This window comes from Saccostrea cucullata, unplaced genomic scaffold (genome assembly GCF_032062105.1).
Source record: "Saccostrea cucullata isolate Sc308-1 unplaced genomic scaffold, CSIRO_AGI_Scuc_v1 ctg478, whole genome shotgun sequence".
Lineage (NCBI taxonomy): Eukaryota > Metazoa > Mollusca > Bivalvia > Ostreida > Ostreidae > Saccostrea > Saccostrea cuccullata.
In genome coordinates this window covers 55,613-78,254 of record NW_026921176.1, presented here as the reverse complement: position 1 = coordinate 78,254, position 22,642 = coordinate 55,613, and the positions used below count along the sequence as shown (strand labels likewise).

General features: G+C 33.6%; 1 protein-coding gene across 1 annotated transcript; it reads right to left on the bottom strand.

The window, feature by feature from the left end:
- Nucleotides 1-842: 842 nt before the first annotated feature.
- LOC134259355 (filamin-C-like) lies at nucleotides 843-21,436 on the bottom strand. The gene is made up of 23 exons (XM_062741943.1): nucleotides 20,558-21,436; nucleotides 18,270-18,459; nucleotides 10,742-10,807; nucleotides 10,161-10,374; nucleotides 9,604-9,706; nucleotides 9,289-9,449; nucleotides 8,547-8,960; nucleotides 8,242-8,359; nucleotides 7,850-7,981; nucleotides 7,548-7,721; nucleotides 6,873-6,980; nucleotides 6,570-6,689; nucleotides 6,178-6,351; nucleotides 5,611-5,754; nucleotides 5,390-5,515; nucleotides 5,029-5,280; nucleotides 4,494-4,638; nucleotides 4,091-4,347; nucleotides 3,578-3,820; nucleotides 2,612-2,893; nucleotides 2,360-2,512; nucleotides 2,082-2,252; nucleotides 843-1,875 (listed from the first exon to the last, which is right to left on the bottom strand). Exons 1-23 carry the CDS (start codon nucleotides 20,865-20,867, stop codon nucleotides 1,610-1,612), a joined length of 4,323 nt encoding a protein of 1,440 aa, XP_062597927.1. The 5' UTR covers nucleotides 20,868-21,436; the 3' UTR covers nucleotides 843-1,609.
- Between the last annotated feature and the right edge of the window lie 1,206 nt (nucleotides 21,437-22,642).

Genomic DNA, 22,642 nt, shown 5'->3' with positions numbered 1-22,642 from the left:
ATTTATTAAAACAATAGGGATATAAAACTGAGAGCTTTTCTGATCACAAATATATCCGTCCTTAGACTTTTCACATTTCCCCACTTTTTATAAAGAACCATTGGACCAATTTTTACCAAACTTGCCATATAGTATCCTTTGGTGAGGAGGGTCGATTGACTTAATTATTCAAATAAAAAGTCACGTCCCCCTTCAAGCAAATAATCTATCAATAGATCGTATTTTGCCTCCTAGCAATTACCAAGTCTTCATTTATGTTATACTGAATTGACTACTCAAAGTTCTATATACCAGATCAATAAATATGGCTCACGTCTGGTGTGACTGGCAAACAGGGGTGCTAACTCTTCTTACAGGCACCTGATCCCACCATTCCAGGGGTCGACCCGTGTTTTATGCAACCTTTACATGTACATACATGTATTTGTGATGTTTATAGATTTTATAAGATCGATAAAAAATATTTGTTTTCTGAATTTGAAAGCACAATATATTTATTACAAATTTTACAATAATTTTTTTATTACACAATTTTTTAAAATTAATTATATATAATAATAATAATCTTTATGCAATAAAACTTTTGAATATATAGATTTAAAAAGTTACATTTTCTATAACGAACATGACCATAATTATCAGTCAAGATCCAAATACGGACACTTCAAAATGTATATTCTTGTGAAAAGTTAGTATTTTTTACTGATTCATATAGTTGATAAATACTTGACCTAGCATTTAGAAAGGAACCATTTTGAAAAAATAAGCCTTTTAAGAAAATCAATGGGAAAATATTATTTAGCCTACGTATTTATATTATGAGCGCAAAAAAAAAAAATAAAATAAAATAAAAATAAGTTCAGTATCTTCGACAAAAGACGTGGAACATTCGAATATAAAAACATTACAATGAATGTTGAAAATTAAAAAGATTTTTTATCCATGAGTGTTGAAAATCCTTAATAAAAATACTATAAATTTAATCTACTTGCATCTATTATTCATTAAACATCAAAATAAAAAGTCGCTTTGTTTAGATTAAAAAAAAAATAACAACAACAACAACAAAAAATAACAACAGTCTTGGAAAATTCTAAATTCCTGTGACATGGTTATATAGATTCCAATACAATAATATAATAGTTTTTAGCAGTTCAAACTTTAAAAAAGTAATGCATCATCGTTCAAACGATTGTTTACAATTATTCAATGAAACATATATCAAGGATTCATCACAAATCTTTTCATTTCACATGGTTGGTTGTTTATAGATTAAGTCAACATGCCTATATCAACCATGTCCATTTCAGAGGGCACCTTTTTATTCAAAAAGTACATGTACTATTAATTTTCCTTCAAAAACAACAGTATTTAATATTATTATTTTTTTCTTTTTTTGCTATGAAGCTCTTAATATGGTATGCACTTATGTTTAATGATTGGAAAAGGGCAAAAACATCTCAAAGAAATGTTACAAAACTAAATGTTTAAACATTGTACATTCTTTGCTTTTTTAAACCTTTTCCCCTTTGTGGTTACATGTAAAAAAAAATGCTTTAAAATGTAATGAAATGAAATCAAACGAAAATGTCTAAAATAGAAGTCCTGTTCAATACAGAATATTCTGATTTTCCGGATCTCCTTGGGCCTCTTTACTGGATGATAAGGATCGAGGCAGAGAAGCCCTCCTTTCCATGAGCATGCGCTCTAGCTGCAGTTGACTCGTTGCCAGATTAACCTTGAACGGACTTCCTTCTACATGTTCATTGGACCAGATAACATTAATGGTGTAAAGTCCTGGTTCTACCGGACTGTAGCGGCAATGAACAAGTTTGTCTTTCTGGCTAGTACGGCTCAATTCCACATTAAAGGCACCTATTTCCGAATGAAAAAGTTTTTTTTTTATATAAAGATAGAAATAACATGTGCTTAATTTGGCCTTATTGCCTCCTCATTCCAAATACCTATAATAGTATTTTTCTTTTTAAAAGTCAAATGTTCCTTTAATAAAGAAAAAATGACCATAATTCTGTTACTTTACACTGCTTCCTATTTTTAAAGAATAAATTAATTATATGTACCTTTTGGGCCCATGATGACGACTTTCAGTTCCCCTGCCCCAGCTCCTTGAGCATCTACCATAAAATGGCTCTCAAACTCCGGGAGAATCCCGTCACTTATCCCGGGGCCGTACACTCTCACCGGGTACTGCTGCTTACGTGGTGTTTTTATGTCAATTGCATATGGACTTCCTGCAAAAAAGAATAAATCTTACTAATGTGTTTTCTTTCAATTTTATTAGGAAAACATGTAAACATGACCAAAAAAAAAATTCGGATAAATTAGTGCAGCTGTTTACCATGAACGTGTTCATTTCCATACATAATATGCAGAATATGGCGCCCAGGTTGAGCTGGTCTTAGTTTAACACTATGGGTTCCATCATAGTTGTCCACCAGTGTAACTGGCACCTCTGACATTTGAGGTCCAACACACTTCACCGTTAAGTCCCCTTTAAAATAAAAAGAAAATCGCTTTTAAAAGAATTTCAGGGTTCTTCAAGATTGCAAAAAATTCGCGAATAGAAACAAGATCTGATAAATTTACATACCTAATCCAGCATTTCTAGGATCGATGTGTAATTGAATATCGCGCCCAACAACGCCGCTTTTAAGCGGATGGCCACTGACGTTCACCTTGTGTGGATACACCGGCTGGTTGACGTTGATTTTGAAGGGACAACATTTCAGAGGCCGTTTATTCCAGGTGATATCCAACAGGTAAGCGCCGGGATCCGTCGGTGTGTAGGTACATCTGTACTGGAGTGGACCGGTAGGCTCAATCTTAACCGGAATCTCTTTGTTGACCCCTGTTATTCTGACTTCCGGTTCCCCTAAATTATTCACGCATATATCAAGTTTACATGTACCCAATCGTTGATGTCCCTGGCATAAAAACTGCATTTATATTTCCATTTCATTGTGAAATAAAATTGTAGATTTAGACTTTAAAATTGTAGACATAGTTAAATTACACATACTTCCATGCAAATTTCAATAGTCCTGTGACGTCAAACACATATTTAAAAATAAAAAATGCGCACGAGATTTGCAAAAATGTTACAACCTGCCTAATTTACATTCCGGCAGAATTATCAAGAAATAAACTGTTTTAAAGAGTTATCGCAGAGAAAAAAATTAGAAATGGAAATATTCATGCATATATATATCAAGTTTACATGTATAAGATGTAGCACAAAAATGCATTTATGATCAGTTCTATTACTTTTTATAAAGATCGTGTTGTTTAATTACAAATAAAAAATTGTGAAAAATGTTATAATTATGATTCAATAAGAAATGTTTTATGTACGGAAAAAGGGTTTTATGCATCTCATTAATTACGCGAATCAATGGCAGGAAACCGCTAGCAAAATTTTGGTATGAAAATGTTGCGTGACATTCGCAAGCGGGATATTTTCCTGGAGAATACTCTACTGTACACACACTAAGTCAAGGCATTTTAAAACTTTGTTTTACATGTATATACACAACATACAATAGAAAACAGATTTCACCTTCTCCAGCATTTCGGCCGTCTATGGTGAACACAGCTGGTTTGTCGAGGTGAGCATGTTTGAGCCCTTTCCCGCTCAGCACAACCTTGGAGGGGTCTTTAGTAGGGGGCGTAGGAGCGGGGTAGCCCTTGACAGAGGATCTCCTAGTAGAGGGGAGACTCGATCCCTGGCTTGTTGTGTTGGACCTGCGCACAACGTTAACTCTCACCGGAAGGTCAGAATTCGTCGAAGAGTACATACTTTCTGTTGAAACATTTAAGAAAAAACTATAACTGATAATGAAATTCTGAGAATAATGACATATTTTAAATCCAGGAAAGCAGACTGGTATTTTCGCCTTTAAACATTCTTCTTTTCGCAATTATACATAACTATTAAAGGTGAATTGTTTCACTTTACAATAAGGGCATATTTCCTGTCATCAACATCAGCTCATTCTTCATACAATATGTGAACTATCGTTGAAATATCAATATTACAAATAGGATGCAGTGAGAAGGAATAAAAACATACCTGCTCGTTGTGGAAGGTACATCTTAGAAACTCTAGTTTTGGGATATCCGGTGTCCGAGGGTCTCCGAATGACATTTATGGACCTTGGTGAAGTGTTCCGAGAAGTATTATCAGGATAGTCTGGAGCGGGCAGAGGGTATGTATTTGAATTCATAACAGCTCCCTTTGGAAGCTCGAAAAGAATGTTAACAGGGCTGTGAAGTGGGCTATGGAGTTGTGTTGGTTGGACTCGGGGCTGTTCATCGGACGAGATAGACCTGTGAATTGTAATAACTTGTTAAGCTTAATATTTTAGCTTTTGTTTCCAGTATAGAATGTAGATGTTAAAGTTACTCGGCAAACTCAGACTTTTTATTTTTGCAGCCATACATGTATATGTAAGAGATACAGTAAATACATGTACCTTGGCGATCCTGTGTTAAGGTTAAGGTTGATGACGGGTCTAAACAGACCGCCATTACTGTCCGGTGGTGGCTTGGTGGCGTATCCTAGATATGGAGTGTTGGGCAGTGGAAAGTCATCCCATTTAACATTAATATAATGATCACCTAAAACCCAAACAAGTCTTTATAAGAACCTTCTAATAACTAACGGATAATATAAATGGCCACTAATGGACGTTCATAAAATTATATGATATGAAGATATTATTACTGGGTTATTTATTTATTTTCAACAAAAGACACCCTACATTCAAACCATGAAAAAAATGCTTTAGAGAAATTTGAACAGTCAAAATGTACACTCAAAATACTACTGTGACATTAGATATATATTAAAGTTTTATGTATAGATCTCTTTTGGTCAAAATCTCCAGAAGCACAAAATTAGAAAAATCTCAAACTATAAATGTTCTTATAAAAATGTATTTTATTTTATTACACTGACATCAGACACAACATTTAGGAACTACACGTATGGTTACATGTACATTGTACCTTCCTCTTCTGGTGTAAACACCAGTGTGTGTCGACCCCCGGGGCGTATCTCCACGGCTGTCGGTATTTTTGTTGTTGGCCCACAAACGTCTGCAGTGAGTTCACCAGGTCCGGCTTCTGATGCATCGAATGGAATCTGCTTCTCCTTTCCGACGACCAATGGGATTCGTTCATTGTCATCTATTAGAGGGCGCCACCCCCCGGAAACACGGATTTTATTTGGGTCTACGACTTTCACTGTAAAAGGGCTCTCTACATAAAAAGAATAAAAAAATAAATATTTTGACCTAGATCGTCAAAGCAAGATTTTTTTGCAAATTCTAGACTAACAAGATATTTCTTTGCCCCCCAAATCACTTACTTTCTATAGGTCGACCATCGATATTGATACGGATTTTATGAGACCCGGTTTCCTCGGGAGTATACGTTACATTAAATGTGCCGTCTTTGTCAGGTATTCGGGTGAAGTTAATAGGATAGTGCGGACCTAAAATGTCAGTGAGGTTAATTTTAAATAATCATGTTAATTACATTAATTTATAAAACAGAGTAAGAAAATGACCTGAAATAAAACTATCACACCTTGTATGTCAATATGAAGGTCACCCGGAAAGCCTCTGGAGTCAATCTTAAATTTAGCCGGTTGGCCAACAACCCCCTTTCTTAGCCCATCTCCTTCAGCTTTCGGTGCTGTTAGTTCATCCACCTCTATGATGAATGGTGAACCTGCAAGCAATTTAAGATAATTATCCTTAAATTCAAAGCATCTCCCTCCCTAATTCACAAAAAGCCTATAGAGGGAGCATTAAAATTTTTACAAAATATTCGCAATAATTGCCCTTTCGTTTGGACAGTTCGCGACATCACAAATGTAATCATATAAACGAACACAAAGCCACTGCGGGACTTAAAGACCGGTCCTTTGCATGAGACCGTATAAACCGTGTCACAGTAGGAGTTGCCACGAAAAAAGATCCTGCAATCACTTCTCTATGGCCACGTATAGGTCTAGATTTGCAGCCCTCCACTAGGAAGGTAGTGGCGTTTCCATACACCAGTGAAAAATTCTCGAGATGGGTCGTTGAAAAAACACAAACATTAAAGTAAAACGATAAAACATGTATTCAGATAGAAACACTGCAGCGTTACCTTTCACGACTAAACCACTGTACACTAGCCACACTTTGTACGTTCCTTTGCCCCTTGGACGGAACGTGATTTGATAGATTTTTGGATTCGTTTCGGTAACAGTGGCGGGAAATCGCTCGTGACCGTAAGTTATTTCAGCATCCAATCTCCCCTCTGGAGCCTCTGAGCAGTCCGCTACAATATGAAATAGAACTCAAAATTTACTGAAACCTTACTGAATATCCTCGATCTAATGGGACGAAAAAAATATTCAGAATCTTATCAGAATCTTCATTCTTGTAAGTGAGTCCTGTCCTAATTCTTTTGCATAAAAAAGAGAAATCCCCGCATCTGTCAGTGGGAAATTGCTTTGTCATACAAATGAATTAAATCTTTTACCCGATTTTATTTACCTATCAGATGAGGGAGATTGCAGATCGTGCCATCCTTCATGCTGTACACTTTAACATCCACAGAATCCGATATAGAGACTTCGTACGGTCCACCCGTGACATAATCTATCTGCCAGTCACCTACAAATTCGTAATGAGATACTCACTGCTGTTTCTTTTTCAAACTGGGGGTCATCCATGCGTTTATGGCTATTAACATTGTAAGGGTCACTCAACCAATTTGGAAAACTTTAGAAAAAAGTGTTTATTAAGCAAACAGAAGCGTTATACCACTGAAAATTTGTACATGTTACAATTACATACAAGATGCTTTCACTTTAAATTTTCCGTCATCTTCTTCGATTATTTCAGAGAAGAAAATAGCACGTCTGTGCATCCCTTCACCATCTGCCCCCAGTAAAATTTCATCATCTGAAACAGATTCATTTTTCGTAATCAAGTATTTCTGAAACTTTATAGAGTGTAGCAATATTCACTTTTAAAAATCACTCTTTACCCATCTTAAGCGAGATTAATTGGAGAGAGATGCACCTATGATTTTCAATATCAATGTATATTCATGTAGAAACATACACTTTTAAATACAAGTAATACAAAGTCATTTCAAAAAAATTATTATAGGATATTTATTAAAATTTCCTCATAAAGAGCACAAATTAAAACACATGCTATTATTTTTTAAACTTCTAATATAAGTTACATGTAAAGGATGCATGTACAGTATTTTATCAAAAATTTATAAGTATTTCAGAAAACTTAGGATCGTGGTGATTAATGATTGGTTGTTAGTTTTCATCACGATTTTAGTTTGAAAAGATCGACAAACACATTCTTACAAACATCAGCGACTTGTTTTGGAGCTAGGAATGAAACAAAGCAATAAAAAGTCAAATAAATTCCAAGTTTATTACATGAACTTAAGTTTCTACTAGTAAATATCCATTTAAACAAAAAGGTAGATGGATGTGGCATGCTAACCTCTGATTTCTGCCCGGTTAAAATTGACTGTGATGTAATGCAATCCTTTGAGGTAGGGCGTGAAATTAACATTATAGATGCCATGTCCATTGTCTGAGCAGAAGGAAGAAACACGTCCTTTGTCATTCTTCACGAAAATTTCTAAATCTCCTTTACCAGCCTCTGAACAATCAACTGAAAATGATAAATATACTAATTATCAATGGGTAATATAACAGATGAAAAGTTTTGTTTTAATTTTTTTCTTCAATAAAATTTCGATATTATGTAAAAGAAATTATAAAATTGTTTTCAATTGTCACCTTTAAATCTGTTTGGTCTTCCGACTATTCCACCTTTTAGATCAATGACCCTGACTCTTGAAGGGTCGCAAACATCAACAGGACACGAGTCGATGCGTTTCCCTTGACAATACAAGGAAACCCTCCATTCCCCTTTCAAAAATGTAAAGAAAAATATTCATCGCTTATAGAAATAGAAATGTCTCCAAATAAATGTCTTTAACGAAAAATTATCTCAAATGTTGCTCATACATAAATTATTATTTCATAATGTTTCATTTTTATCGTCATTTTCTTTTTTAATAAATATAAAAATGCCGTTAACTTTAATTTTATATTTAAGAGCTCGTTCTATAAATTATAATTACACCAAGTCAGGTAGAATTCGAAGCCAAAATTGTGCAAAAATTTACCTATTTCATCGGGCTCGAACTGTGCATTGTAAGTACCAACACCGGACATTTTGATGATACGGCCATTAGGAGACAACGCTTCGATTTTGATATCGTCTTTAAGTAAAATATCGTTTGTCTGTTAAAATAAAAACAATAAAATTTTATAAGTTATTCTGTATAAGACGCATCAGTGTCTCTGCATGACTATCTAATGCATCAACGTAACGATTTAAAACCTTTGACCATTACCCTTAGAACTTGGTCATTGTCAAAGGTCAAGGTCATTATAGAGTTTGACAAAGAAAGATAAAATATTTACTTACTGTTGAGGACATGATGACACCAACTGAATACGTATCTACTTTAACCCCTCCAGTCGGGTCAGGGCGGGTTTTCTTGGCTTTTCTAAGCGACGGTTGTCGAATAAGATTATAGGTAACATTACCATCTACTGTATCATGATAGCCATTGACTTCCGGTTTCTGTTTAGGTCGCGGATCAGACGTGACGGAGGTTCCTTCAATACGGAATGAACTCTCGGGTCTGGTCTCTATTCCATTTATTTGATAGGAGTTGACCTTCGGTCCGTTGTTAATTCTTTCGATTCGGAAAGATCTTGTCCTGTCCGGTTTGTTGACACCAGGTTGGATAACTGTGTATTTTGAGTCTCCTGTATTTCTTATTGGAATCACGGCTTCCGAAGGAATCACAGGTTGTCTTTCGTCACAGACAATGATCTGAAAACACAAAGACTTGCTATAGTAACAATGTCACGTATGTTGTTATAATAAATAAAAAAATTCCAAGATGTATATAATATGCAAGACGTATACTTTGTTCTAAAAACTATTTCTCCATGTAAATGCTAATTATAAGAACAGGGTCAGAATGCTTTGTAAATATTTTATCAAATAAAATGTATTTTAACCATGAAGATCAAGACATATAATTATTATTACACTCATTTACTAAATTAAATTGATATTTGTCTAGCGTTCTTATAACTTAAATTCTTTTAATAGCAAAATTTAAAATAATTTAAGGCTTTTTTGTTGAGTGGTTTACCTGTTTCTGCTCATACTTTGAGAAAGCTGATATAGAAATTGGTTTCATATTTATGAATTTCGCTGCATATGCCATAATGCCAAGGTGTTCCGAGTCTTCTTCAGCCATGTCTGCTGCAGTCATTATAGGATAAATACCGAGAGACTGTGCCCCATCAATACCTGCGAGACGTTATATTTTGCATTTAACAAAGAATGTTTTACCGAATAAAAAACATAATTGTGTAGTTGGTATATTGATTTCCTGTCAAGGACAAAAAGGAAGAATGCCAAAGGCAAAATTATTAATTTGATTAACTGTTATATATTTACAAACCGTACTGCAGCCTCTCTATATTTGAGGCGGTGTGGAAGTCCCCGAGGTTCCCCCCTAGATTGGTTACTAACTGGCACAAGACTCGCCCGTCGTTCCAGTCAGTCTAAAAGAAATACAGCATAAAGTAGATGCAGATCCGTAGCTCTCTGGTTGAAAAAAAAAATGGGATGGACGATCATTCCAATTTTGTTCAGGCCAGACAGCAATAGATCTGCAGCTAAGCATAAAGACGTCACTGCGTCTGTGTACAAACCCTTTATTGTTTAAAATACTTCTGAATGAAAACTGTTTTATAGTGTGCTGTCCTTAACACCCATGTAATAACAGATGATGATTTTGAGCAATTTTAAAATTCAGGAATTTCGAAATTCAAATAGATTGTATAATTGTATGTCTCAAGTTCATTGTGTTCCATACGATGTTCATTAACACACAATATCAGCTATAAGTTCATATATATTCAAGATTTTGTCCAACAAACCTGTTAATGTATGCAATTGTATTGATTTACATTCTAATTCAAATCTTTATACCCCTTACAATGATGCTAAACTAACCGTGAAATTGGACACTGGGATGTCCCTTACTAGGGACTGAATGCGCTGAAGCGTGGCGTTAAATCCCGGGGAACCGACTTTTAAGAAATATGATAAGTATGTTATACAGGATAGATCGTCCAGCTGGGAACTTGAGAGATGTTCCGGATTAAGAATGAGAGGAATTCCGAAATGCTTGCGGGCTATTTTGATTCCATTTTGACAGTTGCTGAGCCTGCCAAATAGTACAACAGAAAATGTCAGTTGAAAGATTTACTGTTTATTTTATTCTCTCACAAGTATAAACTTATGAAGATAAACATTTGAAATAGAAAAAAAATGCATTAGGTATTTTAACGAAAATAGTATCGATCTCTTATAAAACAACTTTATTGAATGATCTGTAATAATTAAAATACTGTATTTTCCAATGAATAAATGCAAATATGAATGAAGAAGAAAAAAAACGTCGATGAAACATTAGAAAGTTGATGAAAAAGGTTGAAAGTTGAAATGGTGAAAACTTATCTTGAAGAAGATGGCGCATTTTAATTTCTAACAAATCTTAGAGGATGTCCAAATGTAGGTTTGGTTTAACTTGCCTGTTTTGTCCCCTTAGATGTTTCCAGTTTGGACACAGACCGGGACTACAGAATTCTATCAGAGCACTACAAGACAAAATTATAATGTGTCATGTAAGCTGTTAATATGCGACAGAAGATAACAATAATTTTTTTGAGGTCAAAAGCCAAATAATTTTACCGAGCAAGGGCGAGGTGAATATTGTACTTCGAAGATGGCTAAATCATTGTATTGACCGAAAAAACAGCAATAATTGTTTTATTATATGATTCACTGATAAAATGATGCAGCTCATTACTTGTTAACTTGCATTTAATTAAGTCCTAGCCAAATACAAGAGAGAAACAGACTTAAAATGTGAATAAACCTTACCAGTTGTATCAATTTGAAATGTTTTTTTAAAATCAATTTTAGTTGCCATGAAAAAAATAATATAATGTCAGTCTTTTTATAGGATGGATTTTGAAAGGAAGGAGTATTTATTATGAGGGAAAAATGACTGCCAAAAAGTCAACAAAAAAATATATATATAAACATGTTGTTCAGTAAAAGTGTTGATTGGGGGTCCCTGCATCCCCTCTTACCATCTTCATCCTAAAATATATATTCGCTTATGTGTTTTTTTTTTCACATAAAAAAAATCACAGTCGTTCAAATAGCTTTGGAATTTTCCAATCTATTTTTAGATCAATGTAGAGGAAATAAATCCTTGTATTGACCTGGAACGTCACGTGCAGGTCAATACAACGTAGTATTTTTCTAACATAGTTGGATATCAGCCAATCAGAGAGATGGAAATTATTCAATCATATAATAATACAAATGATTGATTTTTTTTTTCAAAAATATGAATTTAATGCAAAATATATAATAGAGTGACTTTTTCTGTTCCAATAAGATTTATGAATACCTTATACTAGTCTAGCTGGGGCATATAAAGTGAAAATCCTTATTTATTAATTTTGAGTCCAAAAAAATTTCAGATGCAGCTCAATTTTGTGAAAAAGAAAATGTGAAAAATCTCTTTTTTTTAAATAAAAGTTGTCACATCTGTTTTGATACTTGACGGGGTTGATATGACCTGATGCTTTTCAGTCATGGTCTCTGATGCGCTTCAATAACAAACAGGTCTGTGTAACAGTATCAGCTGGCTAAAACCCTCAACAACATAATTAACCTGAATATTTGTTACTTATATTGACAAGCTTGTACCCTCAATTTAGTTCACTTAGACAGTATACTCGACCGCGGTTTTGCTTTTCCGTGATTTTTTTTTTTTAGCCCCCTGTCTATTTTTTTTCGCGATTATTTTACATTATTCCGCGACTGGTTTTAATTAAATGTATTTAATTATTCTTTTTTAATTATTATATTTTAAATGGCCAGGGGTACATTGCACTTAGCTTTAATTGATTGCTGAAAAGTTCTCCTCCTTCATTAGTATGACTAAACTTAAAGTGCAAACTCACAATGCGATAAAATGGAATGAATTGTACACTGGTTAGCGAAAGGTTTCTGACGTCACGTCATGGAAATTATTAAAATGGCCACATACTTTGTTTACGAATGTTTTAAAAAAAAATTGTGTGTTTCAACACCAAGGAATTTTTTATATAATGATCTAAAGGCCTATAGGGCGACACGCATTTGGCTTCAAAGAGACACCAAATGATATAAATAAAAGATATATACATAAAAATCACATATACGTATATTGTAAAATTTAATATCAATGTTCCCTGTCTTATATGAAGAATAAATATTATATGCAAAAATTGCACGTATTTTTTTTATTAAATGAAGTAGTATTTACTTTATACAATTACATTTATATATGTGCATAACTTCAACATGTGATTTCATTATATAATGTACATCTATATGTATGAATGTTTTTAACATTATATGCGAAAAAAGTTTTTTTTTTATATGCATATGTCAAATTATATTATAGCGTACATTATATACACAAACAATATGTAGTATTTCTGTTATTTTTCATCGCGGAAAAGCAGATTTTTTTTTTCGCTAATCCGCGGAAAAGTGGATCAGCGTCATTGTTCAAACAATTTTCTTCGTCTAGTTTTAGTTTAGTTTTAAACTAGTGTTATCATTGTATCAACTGTTGAATTCAGTACAATAAAAATACATGCACGTAATATTTATGTCTCTGATTAAAGCAGTAAATAAAAAATGCTAATTTTAAATTGTTTTTAAAAGAGGTGTAAGAGAAAATAAAATGACATGTTTTTATGTATGCACGAGAAAGAGAGGGAAGGGGAGTGTCTTTCTTGTGAACAATATGGCATTCAAAAAGATTCATTTCATATGTAGAACAATCAATTTCAAAATGGGTAATGAAAAAAAAAATAACTGATTGTTCTTTAACAGTGTATAAAAACATTAATTTACTTGTATTTAGGGGCGGGGTCTGCTCATTTTTCATAATGTAAAATTATTCTTTATCTCTCAATTTAATAGGCACAAGAGTTTCTGTGTTCTTAGGAATATATAATGTTTCAGCAATAATTTCTTTTTGAAAGTGGGGAAGGGGGGGGCATTTGACTTCAAAAATAACTCATTAACAAGTTACCTGAAGAAAGTGGATAAAAAAAACATTGCAATAGTAAAAGTTATGTTTAGCAAAAGGGGGAATGTTAAATAAAAATCACTTTTCCTGATACATATCATTTATATAGTGCAGTTAATGACAGTGAATATTATACATTTGTTATATGCCAAAACAATTAATACAATGAAATGGTGAATATATTTCAATGATAAGCGCATCACTCTCTCTCTCTCATTGTAATTAAACTATAAGTATACATTAATTCCTTTAATTAATGTAAATCTTTAATAAGTCAACGAAATCTTAACAAGCTTGAAATTCAACCATACTTAATTTTTACCAATTCCAAAAACCTCTGTTCCTCTTTAACTGGATTGAAATTTAGTGTCCACAAAATAAAGTTAGAGGTTGGCAGATTATGTTATCCGAGAGATGAAAGATATTGTATCAACTGTTGTTGAAGATGAACATAATTTTTATTTGTTTGTGCCCTCTTTATAAACAACTTATCATGCGCAGGTGTAAAGGGGGTGGGGTCATAATTCCTTTGCAAATACTAAAGCAAAAAAAGGTAACCTTGGACCACCCTAAATGGAAACAGGTTTGTGTTAAATTGGTATGAAAAGTCAAAGGTTTTAAAAACTAGAAGTCATTGACCCCCCCCCCCCCCCCCATGTAACAGGTATTTGAAATTTAGGAGATTGAATTTGTACGTTTTTTTTTGGGGGGGGGGGTGGATTTTATTTTTTTGGACTGGGGTGACCCCCCTCCCCCTAAAAAAATAATGGACCCGCCCCTGAACTAAAAAGTAAATTTTGTACATATATTATATAACTTATGAAATTCTTAATTCAGCAGATGTTAAATATACAAGAAATATTTGTTAACTTCATACGTGTTGCATTTAATTAATATAAGAAAATCCATGTGACTATATCAATTAATTTATTATTTTTGTTTACTTGCGCCACATTTGGTTTTTGTCAAACTAAATAAGTAAAAAAATATAACCTAAAACCATGAAGAATGTTATCCAAAAAGTAAAATTTCTAAATATAACAGAGGGGGTTCAACTTGTCATCATCATAAAGAAGAAAGCACCGCATATAATACTGTGTCTACATCAGAACTGCAAAATCTACCGCACGGAATGCTAACTGGACCGGACATAATATTTAATGATCAGCATAATCATAATAACAGAAATACTACACATAATGATGAATGTACTGTACATAATGTGAGAAGTACATAATATATTGTTGTGTTTACTGTATAAAATGTTAGAACTACCGCATATAATGTTAAAACTACCGCATATAATGTTAAAAGCACTTCATATAATGATAGATGTACATAATATAATGACATATCTACATCATATAATGAGAGAAGCACTGTATATAATGGAGGTTGTACACAATATAAAGTAAAAACTACTTCATATAATAAAAATAGTACCGCATATAATAAAGGAAGCACTGCATATAATATTTAATCTTCATATAAGACAGTCCCGGCGTTCCATAGTAAATAATGTTTTGACTGCTACATAGAGTAAGAACATAATACATTAATTATTATTATGTGTTTTAGCCCGTAGAATCTGAATGGGAACGTTAGGTCTAAGTCAAAGAAACGTTGACTGTGAAATCGACTTCAAAAGTGTCTGTAGAGTCTACCATGTGATAATTCCTTCCGAAAAATCAAGCTACTATTATGGAAACAGGTTTTCATTGTTGTCACAAAAAGATGACGTCATATGCTAAATGTCATCGTTACAACATATATTTAAAATTTATTATCTAATAATGGCATTCTAGGGGAGTCAACATTATACAAAGTTATTATATTCACAATTTCTATCTATTCTTTGTACATTCTAGGAGACCTCGAGTGATCATGAGTAAAAAAGCTTTGTGTTGTTTCCAATAGACAACTTGTTCCTAGCTTTTTGTCCCCTACTGCAAGTGGGCATATTAATTTCGATCTGTCCGCCCTTTTGTAGTTCTGTATGTGCATAACGTCAAAGTCAATAATTAAAAAAATCTTCCTGTTTTAACAGTTTTGTTTTTGCATGATAAAAGTTTATTAAACTTTAAGCTTTTGCGATGATATTTTATATATAATTCCCTATGACTTAAAGAAGATCCCTATTAAATTTGAATTCAAAAGGTCAAAGGTCAAGATCGTAAATTCATACATTTTATGTGTGTAAAAAGGTCAAGGTCGTAAATTCACTTTATTTCCAAGCGATATCTCGAGAACTTTTGCGATTAAATTCTACATGACAACTCCCTATGGTCTAAAAAAAAAGACGCCTATTGATTTTGATGTCAAGATGTTTGGTAGAGACTAAACCAGACACACTTAGTGTTTTGTAAAATTTTAACAATGTAACGTGATGTAAACATGTAAAACATACTTAATCCATCGCCATGTCAAGTTTAAAAAATAAAACAAAAATATGTTGACCCCCGCCTTCTCCATAACTTCAAAACTTAACACAATGACTTGGAATTAAAAAAACTCTATGATTGATTGGTCAAATAACCAACAAATTGGCTGCAAAGGCGGCAGTGTTACACTTGAGGCGATTTAGTGATCAGCAAATCGTCAATAGAGTAAACCAAATGCTAGTCATACACATATCAAATCCTTTATGACCAGAAACATGTACACTAATGATAAAATATTTACTGAATTAGAATAAATTTAAAATAAAATGTACAGTGAAATAAAATTTGCAACATATACGATTAAGTCTTTTAATATTAGTTTTATATTCACAATTTTAAACTGAAAATCTGACATATCATATTTAAGAATGGTAGCACTTGGCACTTTTATACTTAGCGTAAACGTTTTCTATGCGTTGCAAAGGACTTTCTATGGTTTATTTCCTGATTATAAATAAACAAATATGTTTCTTTGGAAAATTAATTGTATAAGAATGTTCCAAATCATAATTAGAAATTATTGGTTGTGATTTAGTTTGAATCTAACTAACCAATGCCATAAATTTTGGCGATAATAGTAATGTCAGACTAAAAACACAATTACTTTTTAATAATGTTTCCGTATATAAATTTTCTACGACAAAGACGTGGCGAAATGTTGTAAACAAGAAAAATAAATTGAAAAAAAAGAAAGAGAGGGTAAGAAAGAGTGAGAGAATGGTGTGTGAGATAATAAGCTGGGAGAGGGAGACATAGGCTAGGGAAAAAAAGAAAGGGAAGCAATTCCCTTACGTTTGACCTGCCCTTTTCATATGCCTCTTCGATACCCAACTGCTGGTTGGAGTGGGGAGAACTCCGCTCTCGAGGAGAGTGGGAGGAGAAAAAGTGGGGAGAAATAGTGGAGAGGAGAGAGAGTGGGAAAAATGAGAGAGTGGAGGTGAAAGTGGAGTGCGAGAGAGAGAGTGGGAAGAATGAGAGAGAGAGGGGAGTGGAGTGGGGAGAATGAGCGTGGTGAGTGAGAGAGAGAGAGTGGGGAGAGGAGATACAGACTGGAGAGAGGGGGGAAGGTGAAAAACATAGGGAGAGTGATAGGGAGTGTGTTGTAAAGTTACAACAAAATATATATGTACAGATCAAAATTTTAAAGTTAAAACAAAACACAAAATGTACACACACTAGGTTATACATCACAATAAACTACACACATAGTTTGAATATGGGTGGGGATATTTTAACAATTTCGTTCCGCACGATATCTGCATTAAACTTTGAGTTCATCATACACTAGGCTATACACACACACAACTAACTCGGAAACCTTTGAACTTTTGCCAAATTGTTTTGATTTTATTGCCTAAAAAAGAAGCCTATTGATTTTGAAGTCAAAAGGTTTAGTAGAGGGTACACAAGACACACTTGGTCTTTGTAAAATTTTGACAATGTTTCTCGTGATGTAACATATGTATGTGAACTATTGTTTGGATTTTTTAAATTTAACTTTGAATTATTATCATCCAGATTGAGCCATTTTTTCTCAATTACTACATGATAGTATTTAGCATCTGAAAAGAAGTTATGTTTCATGTCGTTTACAAACTATTATTGTGTGATTGAATATTTTATATTAAAAAAATCTTTTAAAGAATAAGCAGTCAAATCTTAATATCCATATTGACATTTTTTGTTTGCTTCAGTACAAAATTTGATAATTCTGTAAATCCGGGACCCCCTCCTGCTTTCCCAGGATCTGAGCATCCAACCTGAGCAAACCCTAGTTTTTGCCTTCAGCGGGAGACACAATTTATCTGAATTAGCTTGTTAAAGCAAATGTTTTGAAATGAATTATAATGAGTTTTTGTTTTTAACATAAACCTTTTTTGCTCTTGTATTTGAAGTTTATATTTGAAATTTAATCAGAATTACCTTATATAAAAACACACACAGTTAAAGTCAACTACAAAACCATAACCAATGCATCATGTATACTCGTTATTCAGGTTTACAATTAATTCTCTTCAAATTCTAAACCTGTTTTGCTGCATGTGTACTAAAACTTTTTGTGCATTTCTCAAGGCTATAAAGCCATTAAATCTTGCCGAAAGACAATTAATTCTACTGCCATGGGCGAATATCTGTTAAAAATAAGAAATAAAGCCCTAGTTCAGGAGCTTGACATAGGACACTTTATTGAATTTTTGACAACAATGTCCTTTTGAGATTGTATAATAAAAATATCTTTATTGAACTTATGCAAATCTTTCAGCAGTGTACGATATAACAAGAACTCTGTTCATGAAAAATAAATCTCACGGTTCAAGTTAGAATATCTGTTATGTCACACATTTACAGAACATATAAACTGCCAGTCAGACAGGGTAGGACCTGTGCAATACCCGAGAGTAGTAACTAAACCCCATTTTAAGTTAAAAATTAAAAAATGGGAAATTTTATGAGAAATAAGGTATCAAAATATAACACTTTTAATATAAGCCAAATCAAGACAATTTCCGGACTTACTGTAGGGCTACGCCGTCATTCCAGTCTGTAGTAAAGTTAGTGATGTTACATTCCGGAATTACAGCTTGTAACCATGCCAACATCCAGTTCTTGTGTTGGATATTAGACAGTCCCACCTGATAACGGAGGATCAGCTGCCAAATGAGGGCAAGAACCAGTTTAATGTTGCCTTCTGTGATATCTGTACAACCTAAAAGGAATGCAATAATTCTTGAAGAGTTCCAAAAATTATTTCAAACCACTGGTAAAATTTGGAGTTGGCCTCACTATGTAATAAAACTGTAGAATGTGATTTATATCCATAGACATGATTCCTGTTTTATTAATTGACATTTATACCACTTTATCACTCAGGTTTTAATCTTTCCAGATGCAATATTGAATTTTTTTGTTGCTCTGGGTTCACCTACGTGAATATATGTATCACTACACACATTTTATGTCCTGTGAAACTCCGTGGTCTTAGGAAACACTCAGTTAAGAAAGCTTAATTCCTAGCATAAAAAATGTGCACGTAAAATGAAATGGTTCCTAAACATTAGAAATGTCGACTGCTTGAGCATAAAAATCATACAAAGCACAGGTGAGGTGGAATAAACATCATTTTGTAGAAAACTTGTTCCACTTAATAAAATCGTTTGGATCTGTCAAAGGCGATTATAGTATTGATATGGTCCTGTTATGGCATAACTGGACCTAATTAAAGGCCTGCTGCGAAATGGACAGGGTATCCACAAACAAACTTTTTTTCAGAAATAATTATTTCTCATAGGAATTGACAACCTGAATAATGTTTACCAAGTTTTATAATTTTGTATACAAAAATTTTGTACACAAAATATATCGGGAAAACCTAATCTATATATTTATTATTTATGTTATTTCAAATCGAAATTTTTTTGTTTGTGGTAAATATACATACACTATACGGCAATCTATATATTCACGAAATTACATACCTCTTTGAGAACTTTACTCCTGTTCATTGTTCCAACTTTCATGCATTTATTTTAAGTTACAGTTAAGATATTGCTATGATATCAATCATTCTTTGATTAAAAAAGAGATTTAGCCAGAAATCTGACAGGAAACATGTATTACATGTACGAACCTTTCTCCTTCTTTAACCTTGCTTTAGCGCAACTTCGACGTAATAATAAATTATTTGAAACATTTTAAATATTCAATAGCGGTTGGACTTTTCTGTAAAACGAAATGCGGAACAAAGTGTCCCGTCTGGTCAAACGGACAATAAAAAACATTCTCTTGTCCAGCATAACGGTATTAGCAACAGTATAATTACAAGGTAGAGAATAGGAAGGTCCACTTTAAAAGTCGGACTTCACATTTAATGCCCCATTAAAGCAATGTAAAGGCAATACTTAGTGGGAACCAATACATTGTTGATGGTTTATCGGTTCATTGAAAAGAGCTTTCCTATTTAATGACCAGAACGACTACTCAAGACAAGGACCAAATAAATACAGTGGTCTAGTCGAGTAGTCGACCCTAGTCGTAATAATGTACCTACACTTTTATTCAGATAAAGACGCCCACAAACACGAAAGATGTGAACATTTGATCTGACAAAACATACGTTTTTTTTCTTTTTATACACATAATGTAGCTTCGGAAGGCTAACCAAAATGAATATCAAAAGAATTCATTAAAAAGGTTACATAATATGAATTATATGGATTACCTACGATTGCAAGTTGATGGACTAATTCATGTTCAAGTATATCATAATTTGTCAATTTTATTTAAATGACTAGAGATGTCGAGCGTATCTCCTGCATTTATTCGTCTTCATTAAAGTGAACTGTAAAAAAGCATTGACCTTGATAATAGCAAAATACTACACCCACGGAATACATATATTAAATACACTAAAAATGCAGTTCTTCGACTTAATAACATATCATGCAGTATCCTCCCCAAGATCTTTAGAAAACCATTATGTGTCACTATCAATATCCATGTTTTACAATGAGCCGTATTCGACGTGAGTGTGTTGACTACTTTTACATATGCATACAGTCACATGAATTCCGATTGAAAAATATCAAACCCACGTACTGTGATGAGATAATCAAATAACCGTGAATACGGACATTCATGCTAGTCATTATTTTACTATATTGCATATTCTTTCCACTGATAGACATAATCTTAAGTTTCCTCTGCATTTTATATTAGACAGACTTCAGTGTAAATACTTGATTGTGAACCAATTTGTCCTTGACTTAATAAGTACACTCTAGTAATATCTAGGTGACACTACCTACCGATATTTACAATTCGAACATTATCTTCCCCGATTGCTTCTAAAGCTACATTCAGATTCTGAAGTGCTTCATGTGGATTGCTCGGGCGCTCGACAACACCAGTTATACGTCTGCGCTGTAAGACCTCCAGAAGTGCTACCAAACTGACCCCATCTGCAAGGTCAGTCCTAAGGTCATGGATGGACAGTCCGCGCATGCGTAGTTGCTCGTTGACCCAATTAGTAAAGGTGTTCTTTTGTATGTTGACCCATTCTGCGTTGCTTCTTGGTACAAGCCCAGATTGGTAGCCGTTCACAAGAAATCCTGACATTAGAAAAGCCTCGGGGTTGCCAGCTGACACAAGAAGGGGTGTATTTTCAAAGCATTTGTTTTATGATGTATTCTATTAAGATCCAAAAAGAAACACCCAATCTTTCTGAATATTACTCCTCATGAATCACACATCATATACAATATTTCCCCTTTATGATATAAGGAATGAAAAGTAGAAGTAAAGTCAAGACAAAACCAAAAAATATCGCACATGAATTCTAACTAAATCAATCACGTACTTGGTGACAGTTTGATTCACACCAAGACAAAATTAATACAACACTTATCCGCATTATGCAAAAGCGACGACTTCATATAACACAGTCCAAATTTACAGCAGAGTTGGGCGGCCACAGCTGAGTGATCCCGAATGATCAGATCAAGCCATGATTCGGAACCTGAATTGAGCATCTTCTAATGACATTACAAATTTATCAAGCGTGGTAGTTTGACGACACCTATAACCACTAAATCACTCTGAACCGGTTTTGTGTATTCAGTGAAAAGAGAAAACATCCCACCGACAGATTTCATTAAAAATTCCGACCTTTTGACGTCTTCTGCTTTTATACATAGAATATGACACTTCCCCGTTTTTAGGGGAATAATATCAACTGTTCCGTCCAAACCTCTATACATTTATGTATATGTTTAACTTAAATATATTTTACTACTACAAAGTACCCTTTAAATAAGTACATGTCCATTGTATTTTATATGTGTGTCGACTAGCTTGAATAGCGGAGGATGTAATGGTCTTAAACGTATTCGCCTTACAACAATTCAGTTAGATAACTAGCTAACAAAATCACGGCAGAGTAGAAGAAGGTGCATGAAGGGATAAGATTTCCGATTAAGGTATAAAAAAATTAGTCATGCGGCATTCTGAGGAATGTAAACAGTATCGTTTTATTTACCTGTGAATAATCAAACGGCGTCGTGGATTGAATGTCGAATAAATTAATACTCCACACTAAGAAAACTAACTTAAAAATGATAAAAGTTACTTGAAAAGAATGAAGGATATGGAGATAACGAACAGTATTCGATCTCAAAGTCCATAAAACAATACAAAATAAGAGCAGAGCAAAAATGGACCTCCGAAACATCAAAGGTGGGATTAGGTGCCATGGAGAAGTGAGCATCCCCTGCTGACCGGTCACACCCGCCGTGTGCTCCTTGTCATGATCAGGGAATAACGGAAAAATTCGTCGTCAATTCAGTGTATAAATAATGGACTAACAATTGGTATGAAAAACAGCATTTGACTCAATGATAAACTGTATTTGCTGACAAGGTCATTGTATCGACCATAGAACTTACGAAATGATGACTTTAAACGAGACTTTTCACAAAAATTAATATTTAGATTGACTTATTCTGTTAACATAAAAAGTCGCACATTTTTAGTGAACACTGAACAGACAGTATTTTTAATATTATATTAAAAATATATAAACTTCTTAAAACACACAACTCAGATGCTGAAAGTAATATATAAATATTGCATGTAGTTGAGTGCAACATTGAAAATTTTCACCCCAAGAAAACCATTGTCAACCGAGGCGCAGTCGAGGTTGACAATAGTTTTCGAGGGGTGAAAATTTTCAGTGTTACACTCAACTACATGCAATATTTGTTATATTATACTGAATGTTTTATACAAATACATATTACAGTGAACTGTGCGCGCATAAATTCCGCGCAGTCACTATTTTTTGTAATACCACCCGTCGTCAAGCAATGTTGACTGTTGCTACGCAGGAGGGCGTG

What these genes read in the sequence shown, in the direction of transcription:
- LOC134259355 (XM_062741943.1), bottom strand. Translation starts at nt 20,867, where the DNA reads ATGTCAGGATTTCTTGTGAACGGCTACCAATCTGGGCTTGTACCAAGA. An exon ending in CATCTAAGGGGACAAAACAG is followed by an intron (nt 10,375 to 10,741) that starts GCAAGTTAAACC and finishes ACTATTTGGCAG; the next exon opens with GCTCAGCAACTGTCAAAATG. An exon ending in GTGTCATCATGTCCTCAACA is followed by an intron (nt 8,360 to 8,546) that starts GTAAGTAAATAT and finishes TTATTTTAACAG; the next exon opens with ACAAACGATATTTTACTTAA.